Genomic DNA, 10,193 nt, shown 5'->3' on the forward strand with positions numbered 1-10,193 from the left:
GCTACTAATTGGCAATTGCACAATGTACATGGTTAATACAAATATTGTATGAACTAACTAAATAGGAGTTAAATGGATTTGAACCTATTATACGTAATGGTTTTCATTTATATGTTTTTAGATCTGACGGTTGTTATTTATCGTATCAAACAATAACGATCGACTAACTAAATAGAGGATATTCTACTTATAATAATATAATATAGATTACCTGTTGTATTCATTTAAAGATACGTAAAGCACTAAACTTAATATACTATATCTTAAAGTTAGTCTACAAAAAGCACTAAAACAATGCACTAAACTTTAGCCAAAATCATCATTCACAATAATTTTTTATTTTAAAATTGAAAAGAATATAAGATTTGAATAAGGTAATCCAGTGACATTCTATAATTAAAATATGAAGAGTCCTGATTTAGATTATAAGTCACATTGATGGAGAAACTTCACTGGCTAATATAACTATGAGTAGGCCCGTCAAATTGGACACGAATCGAAAAACCCGACATGAATCCGATACGAATTTTACGAGTTAGGGTTGGCCTTATACGGGTCGGAACAAAAACGTGCCGGTCCCGAAATTGACTCGAATAAAAAAGATGAGTTACGGGTCAACCCGGTTAACCCAACACCGACCCACTTAGCTCATACAACTATATTTAAAAATTATATTTATTAATATATATAGAATATACTACTAGCATAATTGATCATTTAAACATAAACTTATAAAGACTTGATCAATTTTTGATTATGTTTTCATATTTTGAACGAAATGTATATATAATTTTAATTAGTACGTCATGAAATATTTTGTAACACAATAATACTCTTTTAAACTTAAAAAATGTATTTTGTTCATTATGTTACACAAACTTAAAAAATTATCAAGTATGATTGTTTGATAAATATAATATTTAATAAAATTTACTAAATATTTTGAATAACTATAACATTAGTAGATAAAATAATTTGTCGAATAAATGAATTAGCGAACGGGTCGGGTGACCCTTTTAATAAACGGGTTGAGTTACTGTCAAAATTATACGGGTCAAAATTTTTCCAGGTCGAGTTAATGTCAGACCTAAAATTCGACGTAAGACTATGACCTGACATGAACCCGACCTGTAATCCGAAATTGACGGCCTTACCTATAAGGTAGTCAAGTGACATTTTATACATATGGTATTTGTCCTATATGATAATAACTTCACACGACTTGAACCTAATTATTTACCTGTATTATAATATTGAAGCATATTTCTACAACACATAGGTATGTTATTACCTTCACAAAGTGATCACGATCAGAATATGATTTAATATTTACATCTTTCTCTCTTTTTCTCAGCTCAACCAACATATCTGGAAAAAATTAACAAAATTTATAACATTAAACACCACAACTCAAAATAAAAAATATGGTATTCCACTTGTTACACAAAGCATATAGACACCAAGAACGTAAAAGAATCTACTTTAGGTCATTTATAAGTTATGAATATAACAATGACTAATATACGCAGAAGTTTTTGAGACACAAATTTATTCATTTTATGGCCATTGTATCCACACATTTTCACTGACTTTAACATCCAATGGAATGTACGTTATTAAGAAAGTAAGGCGCAAAAGAATTAATATGACGGATCATTTTCCTATAAGAAGCCAAGATTCAAAGAAACCTGTAGATCGAAAAATCTATTAGACATTCCCAATAACAAAAAAATATGAAAACACAAAACGACATGTCTCTTTTAAAACAATAGTATCTCAAAATATACTTCTTCCTTAATCCAAAGTGTCGTGTGCTGCACTGGAAGCAATAATCTGTCCGTTTTCATCTTTAAACTTTTTTTCCGTTAAATTCCTTATTACTTGTGGACTTTCTTTCTAGTCGCTATGATGATTACTTTGTGCCAATAGTATTATTAACTCTTGACCCTATGATGATAAAACACTAAATTAAGCTTCTATATTCATACCTAAAATGTGCATAATTTACTATATCATACCTAAAAATCCTTCATCCATTCCCTTAAAAAAAATATCTAATTATACACACACATATAATTGACTTGTATTTAAACAAACAAGCGATGAAGTTAAACATGAAAAAATAACAGTAAATTCTCAGAAAACCTATATCAAAAAGTAGAAATGCAAAATCAAAATGATAACTGTGAATGAGAAAATTACAAAAGAATCATTTTAACATAACAATTCAGACATTTTGCCAAATAAAAAATAAAAAAAATGTATTTTTGCAAAAAAAAAAACGAACTATTTAAAGAAACTCAAAATTTTATTATGACTAATAAGTAACCAAATTATTGTTTTCAAGTAAAATACAAATTACATTTTTGAACTAAAAGACATCATCTTTTAAATTTTATCAAAATAAAATACCTCCTTTTTCAAATATATAATAGAAAATTTTATTTAACAAGATATTATAATAATATTATAATTCTTAACACTTAACAAATTATATTTTTCAGCTAAAATATATTAGCTTTTCTAATTTTTTCTAACAAAACCCCTTTTTTCAAAAATAGTTTTATTTAATAATATACAATTAAATTTTATAATTATCAATAATTAACTAATTACCATTTTCAGATAAAACACATCATAAATTTATTTTAAATTAATGAAATTATATTAAATTTGCAATTTAAATTAAATTGAAATTATTTAATATTATTAAAAATTTATGCGTCACACGGTTGTAAGCTAGTATATATTATTAAATTTAAAATATTAAAAAATTGATAGCAGATTTTTCTTATTGTAATACTTACCCTTTAGATCTTTTATTTTATGATTATACGTGTAGTCGTAGGTAACTCATATTTAAATAAGTGTTTGAGAAAAGTCATCGTGTCGCGGGTTTATCTGAGTAGGTTTATAAGTCTTAGTAGTAGTGTAATACTACGTCTTGTTCTCAGTTTTTATTATTAAAATTAAAATATTAAAAATTTGATACTAGACTATTCTTATTGTAATACTTATACTTTAGGCCCTTCATTTTATGATTATGTGTGTAGTGTTGGAAACTCATATTTAAATAAGTGTTGAGAGAAGTCATCATGCGGGGTGTATTCGAGTAGGTGTATGAGTCTTAGTGGCGGTGTAATAGTATGTCTTGTTATCCGATTTTTTTTTGTTTTTTCGTAGGTAACCCGCAGCTGCTACCCTTCGGGTGCGCAGTGGGTAAACCCTATAGGTTCACGCGATTTTATTATTGTTTATTTGTTCTTTTTAATTTGTGTCTTTTTCTAAATTTATTAATTCTTTGTTATATTAGTTGAAATTACAAAATAGGTAAGAAAAAAATTGAGTGCGATTAGAAATTAGGTTGGAAAAAAATTCATAGAGGTTGTAGTTATATTAAGTACATGACTTAATTTTTTTAATTAAATTATATTTATTTAAACTTTATTTTGGGATGTGTTAACATACTTTAAAGAATATTTTAACCAACCGACCAAACGAAACCATATTTCGCTTATAATAATATAATATTGATAGCTAGATAGATACATTTATTTATAGAGGTTTCAACATGAAAGGAAAATAAAATAATTCAGAGGAAAAAACAATTTCGGGTTCAGTCCACTTCCTAGTTCGAATTTATTAAATTTAAGTAAACGAAATTTGAAATAATTTGAGTTTATTGAATTTAATTAAATAAAATTTAAAATAACTAGCTTAAAACTCGTGCGATGCACGGATGAATAAATCTTTTTTAAGATTATATTTTTTTTGAAACAATACATTGAATTGAATTCTTAAAATTGTTCATTTTTTTATATTTTCTTTTTTTAAATGATATGACTTCATGAAAATTATATCAATACACGTATATGTTCGTAATTTTTTTAGAATAGTTAAACCTATTTAAGATAATAGTCTTGATACCGGGGGGAAAATAATATTATTATAGCAGTTTTATCATTTTTTAAGAGTAAAAATAATATTATTATAGCGGTTTTTATCTTCCAACTAAATGACGATAAGGAGCAGCATTAAACAGAAAAGGAAAATTGGTGTCACTAAGAAGTGTGTGATTCTGCTCAATTGGAACAGTAGCGATCTTAGCTTGTTCAAATCCAACATCCTTAATAATGTCAAGTGTGTACTTATGTTGATTTAGGTAAATGCCTTTGTCTGACCGAGCAGCCTCAATGCCCATAAAATACTTGATTGGCCCCAAGTCCTTAAGCTGAAAATGACTTGCCAAGTGAGCCTTAAATTGAGATATGGTGGACTGATCATTACCAACCACTAAAATATCATCAACGTACACAAATACAGCCAAAAAACTAGGAGAAGTAGAGAGAATAAACAAGCTATGATCAGATGTAGCCTGAGTAAAACCATAAGGTAGCATCATTGACTTGAATTTAATGAACCATTTTCGAGGTGATTGATTTAGCCCATAAAGAGACATGATTAGTTTGCAGACTAAAGGAACCTTGGATGAATAATTAGCATAAGCAGGTGGTAAATAATAGCCGGATGGAATGGACATGTAAACCGCTTCATCTAAGTCACCATATAAGAACGCATTATTGACGTCCATCTGAGTTACAGACCAATTACTGATAGCAGCTAAAGATAACAAGACACATACGGTAGTCATTTTTGCAACAGGTGCAAAAATTTCAAAATCATCAAGGCCTTCAGTTTGGGTAAATCCACGAGCAACCAATCGGGCCTTATACCTTTCCACAAATCCATCTTGATGAAACTTAACTTTATATAGCCATTTACAGCTAACAACTCTTTTTCCAGGTGGAAGAGGAGTAATAGACCAAGTGTTATTAGCTTCAAGTGCAGCAAGTTCTGCACACATTGCTTCACACCAAACAGGATACTGACCGGCAACCTTGTATGAGGATGGTTCAGGAACATGAGTAATAGTTGAAAGAAAACATTGATGTTTAAGAGTGAAGGCAGAAAAATGGGAGGGTGAAATGAGAACAAAAGAACTGAATTTGTTAGGGAGACCAATAAAATACTGAAATTTTTCTGGTATTGCTCTGACACGAGTACTTTGTCTAATAGGCTGAGGTGGAGTAGGTAGTGAAACAGGAGGTGTAGTAGGTTGAGGTGAAGAGTGAGAAGTACTTATTTCAGATATTTGAGTTGTGAGAGCCGCAGATGCAGATGAAGTAGTTGAGACAGGAACAATGTAGCAGTCAGACAAAGGATCAATAGCAATGGTGATATCAGTGGTAAACAAATGAGGTGCAGGAGAACAGGTTGAGATTTCTTTAAACGGAAAGACAGATTCAACAAACTGGACATCTCGGGATATAAAAAATTTCTTGGTAGCCAAATCCATAATGCGATATCCTTTCTGAGCAAAAGGATACCCAAGAAATAGGCATCTATAAGCCTTGTTGGAAAACTTACCCTTTTGAGGAGAACTGTTAGTGGCAAAATACAATAAACCGAACACTCTTAAATGATCATAAAATGGTGGTTTAGAAAATAAGACTTGATATGGGAAAAGACCCTTTAGACTATGAATAGGAGTTCTATTCAACAAATAAGTGGTTTCCCCAGAAAGTAATAGGTAATGAAGCCTGAACTCTTAAAGCCCTGACAGTGTTTAGAAGAGATTTGTTCTTACGCTCCACAACACCATTTTGTTGTGGAGTATAAGTACAACTACGTTGATGTAAAATTCCAAGATTAGCAAGGTATGACTGAAAAGTAGAGCTTAAAAATTCTGTTCCAATATCAGAACAAATAGTTTTAATATGACACACAAATTTTTTGTGCACATAAGAAATAAAGTGAGTTAACAGACCAAAAACTTGTGTTTTGTCAACAAACAAAAACACCCATGTGGCTTGAGATTTGTCCTAAAAAATTGTGAGAAAGTAACTGCAATTTCCATGAGTTTTATACTTATACGGCCTTCATACATCAACATGTATTAAGTCAAATAGATTTGAACTAACTTAAGAACTCTCAGTAAATTGCAATCTAGTTTGTTTAAACAAATGGCAAGTATCACAATTACTTAAAGTAACAGCATTATGATACATTGAGTTTGGAAGATATTTCATAGATGAAATAGATGGATGCCCTAAATGAGCATGCCACAGAGTAGTGTTTGATACAGAAGCAATAACATAATTACAAAGTTTTTGAGCTTATGAACACAAAGGAAATGTGGGAAATTGCTCATGGCTCTCAAGAGGATGGTGAAGAAGATACAGGCCCTCTTGAAGTTCACCAATCTCTGTGGTCTTCTTCAAGATATGGTCTTGTATATAGCAAGCATCCTTATTAAAAAAGATATTGCAAGAATTTGCAGAAGTAAGGTTAGGGATAGAAAGAATATTAGAGTTGAAACTAGGCACATAAAGAACACCTGTTAGAACTATATTAGTATACAAATGTACAGTGCCTATATGAGTGACAGGAGTGTGATATCCATTAGGTAGATGCAACATAGATATAACTTGATGAACATTAGTGAGAAGCTGAAAGTGTGGTATTATATGATCAGTTGCACCGGAATCTAGAATTCATTTATCAGCACTTAAAGTTTGTTTGCTATTAGTATGACAAACAAAATGGATAACATTACCGGCTAGATGAGCAGATGAAGTTCCACTAATATTTCATTTAGGAGACTGAGAAGAATTTCCATTATGAGCAGTAGAAAGCGCTTTGAAGTCGCTCTGAATCATAGCCATTAGTTGTTGACACAGAGCAGAAGTGAATCCAGTAGGCTCTGTACTCTTAAATGTAGAATTCTGATCACCTGATTCAGCAATTACATTATGAGCATAAGCAATTTTAGTCTGTAGCTTTGGCTTTGGTTTTGGTTTCCCAAAGAGTCTGTGGCAAGCCGGATACTCGTGCACACAAAAACACTTATCTTTGTTGTGCCCTGACATGTGACACACTTCACAAATCACAGAACTATTAGTCACAGTTCTTTTACCAGTATTAACCTTCCAATGCCTGTTTGTCGAATAATATGTCATATTACCCCCTTGATTCTCCTGATTTCGCACAGATAAAGCAACATAATCTGTAGACACTACACTGGTAGAACTAATATCCCTCTGATTCTCCTCTTGCAACAACAAACTATATGCAACACTAAGACTTGGCACATGTGTCATCAGCAGCAAATGACCTCTTATGGCAGTGTATTGATCAGATAGTCCCATAAGAAATTGCGACAACCTAGTACTTTTACTCAGAACATCAAGTTTTTCATTAACTCCACATGTGCACTTTCTACAATCACAATGAGGTACCACAGAAAAGGCATCTAATTCATCATTTAGAGTTCTAAATTTTGTGAAGTAAGCAAATATCAAAATATTGCCTTGATGCAGAGATGCAATTTCCTTTCTCAGATTAAATAATTTAGGAACATTTGTTTGAGCAAATCTTATCGCAAAATCATCCCAAATGTCCTTAGCTACCGTCATATACATTACTCTTTGTCGTATATCAGGTGAAACAATGTTTAAAATCCATGAGATTACGATATCATTACAACGATTCCAGTGTAAAAGTAAGGTAGCATTTGTAGGCTTAACATACAATCCATCAACAAAACTTAATTTGAGTTTAGATGACAACGCTATGCGCATAGATCGAAACCACTGGTTATAGTTCTGCTCATTCAGAGTAATTATGACTAGAATCAAACCCGGATGATCCGATGGATGAAGATAGTATGAATGAGATGCATCAATTATCTGCGCTTGTGTTGTTGACGATGAATTATTTCCAGTAGCTGCGTTCAAATATGATGGAGATTCTGCCATTTTCGATTCAAATTTGCAGGAAAAACCTCAACCAATTGTGTAAGAAAATGAGTAAAATACTAAACAATTGAATTAGATTACTCAAAAATTGTAAATGATTGATGTTCTCAACAGTGGAATAACGATTTTACAGAGTTCTGTGGCTTTGATACCATGTCGAACTCCATTATTGGAGCTCAAGAAATATGAAGAAGAAGACTCTTTCTTTTTATTGAATGAATCTGAGATAAGTTTGTTACATATCTTTTTAATCTTAGCAGCTAAGCTTCTTTTTATCCTCTGGAGTGTATGCTCCTCACTTATAGTACAAAAAATAGACAGCTAATTGATAGCTGTTATAACTAACTAATTTTCTACAAGAGTAGCTGTTGACTTTGTTGATTGACTTGTTGACTGATCTTGCTACCTTTGCTGGTTGACTTGCATAGTCTCATCAGATGACAACAGTTTAGTTTGGTTTGGTTCGGATTTGAAAAAAATCAATACTATAACAAATAATTTTTATCAAACTAAAATCGAATAGAACCAAATAAAATTCAAAAGTTGAAAATAAAACGGTTTTTGGTTCGGTTCGATTCGGGTTTGAACCGAACTATAAAAATTATATAGAAAATAACAAAAAAAAATTGTCAAATCTTTTATTGGAAATTAAAATATTCACAAATTGGCGCAAACATGATAAACTAAGTATGATTAAATTTATTAATTACACCAATTACTATAGTAACATTGAGTTGCTTATTTGTGCTATTTAATTTATTAAGTCGATTAACTTTCTGATTTTACGTCTGTTTCATTTCAAATTAGTAAATCTCTTTTATCATGCATATCTAATAAATCTTTAATTCTTTTGAACTTTTTGTATTTTGTTACTCAATTAAATTAAATTATCTCATGATCATTTCTCAATTATAGAAATGTATTATATAAACATATAATGAAAGCATATAAATTTAATATATCGGGTTCATGCTAGTTTCAATTTGGTTTGGTTTGAATCGGGTTTTGGGTATTTGAGTCGAGTTTTGATTCGGTTGGCCTAAAAACAAACCCGAACCAAATTTAATCGATTTTTGAGAATAAAAATCAAATCTATAATCAAACCGTAAAAATCAGGTTTGGTATAAAATGTTACGGGTCTACTTGTTCAGAAATTCATAGGTTCGAAATTTTTTGTCTATCCTTATTCTCCACCTTCCCTTATACATTTCTGTTACCGATTCTCAAATTGAATTCTTTAATATCTCATACTAGTTCTTATACACCACAGTTACTACATAGATTTCATCCACAATGTTTATGTGTCAAATGTACTTGGATATAATAAAAGTGTTTTGATCATTGAAGTACAAACTTGTACTGTTCAGCTATACTGATCTCCAAAATTTCTCATTTAAAAAAGGTTAGTATATGCTCATTTGTTCTACTAGACCATATGCAAACGCCTTTTAATGAAGAGATTGTTAACTAGATAGATACCTTAAGATCTCAACTGGATAGATAAAGTTTCAAATTAACTACTCTACAGTTGAATCAAAATGTGCTTGTTACATTGTGAATTTTTTTTGTTCAATAACTAAACTAGTATTACAAGATCATGATATATCTTTCCATAATTAACTTCACAATGTGCTCTGATTGTAAGCTTAAGCACTCTCAAAAAACTAATGTTTAAAAAGCAACAAGATTACAAGAACACTGTAATATTAAATTACAACATCTTGATTATCAAATTTATATTTTTGCTAAATAGATTGTAATGTACTTGGCTTCTTCACACTCTCCTTGTAAACGGTTCATTTCTGCATTCATTTGCTCAACTTTAGCATTTGTAGGAAGCATGGTCCTCCTCATGAAATTCTCACATCTCCTCTCAATGTGGTTAAATTTCTCCTCTTACTCATAATTTCTATCTTTGCTTATCTGTTGCACTTGAAGGCCACACAGTTGAACACATGGGCTTCCAAGTATCCTGTAAATATTATTTACACATCATTGCAATTTGCATAGGAAGAAACATACAAATATAATCACAAATAACATAAGCTTGTGTTCGTTTTCACTAATAAAAACACCAAACCATTTAGGCATCAGCGCAAGCCAGTTGTCAATTAAAAAAATCAAAACAATAACAGATGTCCCTGACAAAAAAAACAAGAACAAATGTAGCACTTAGCACGCAGGAGAATGGGCTTTAAACTAAAATAATGGACCAAATTGTCCCTATTTGAGTAAATAATGCCCAAATTGTCACTTTTTGGTACGAAGACCCAAATTATCAATTCACCACGCTATATAATGTAGCATTTTTCTAAGGCCAAAAAATGGAGTATCGTCCACCGTTTTGTCTTTTTTATTTTAAAAAAACAAAATCTC

General features: G+C 30.9%; 1 protein-coding gene across 1 annotated transcript; it reads right to left on the reverse strand.

Moving 5' to 3' along the window:
- Positions 1 to 6,650: 6,650 nt before the first annotated feature.
- Positions 6,651 to 7,817, reverse strand: LOC141680659 (uncharacterized). The gene has a single exon (XM_074486827.1). It carries the CDS (start codon positions 7,815 to 7,817, stop codon positions 6,651 to 6,653), a length of 1,167 nt encoding a protein of 388 aa, XP_074342928.1.
- Positions 7,818 to 10,193: the final 2,376 nt, after the last annotated feature.

This window comes from Apium graveolens, chromosome 8 (genome assembly GCF_009905375.1).
Source record: "Apium graveolens cultivar Ventura chromosome 8, ASM990537v1, whole genome shotgun sequence".
Lineage (NCBI taxonomy): Eukaryota > Viridiplantae > Streptophyta > Magnoliopsida > Apiales > Apiaceae > Apium > Apium graveolens.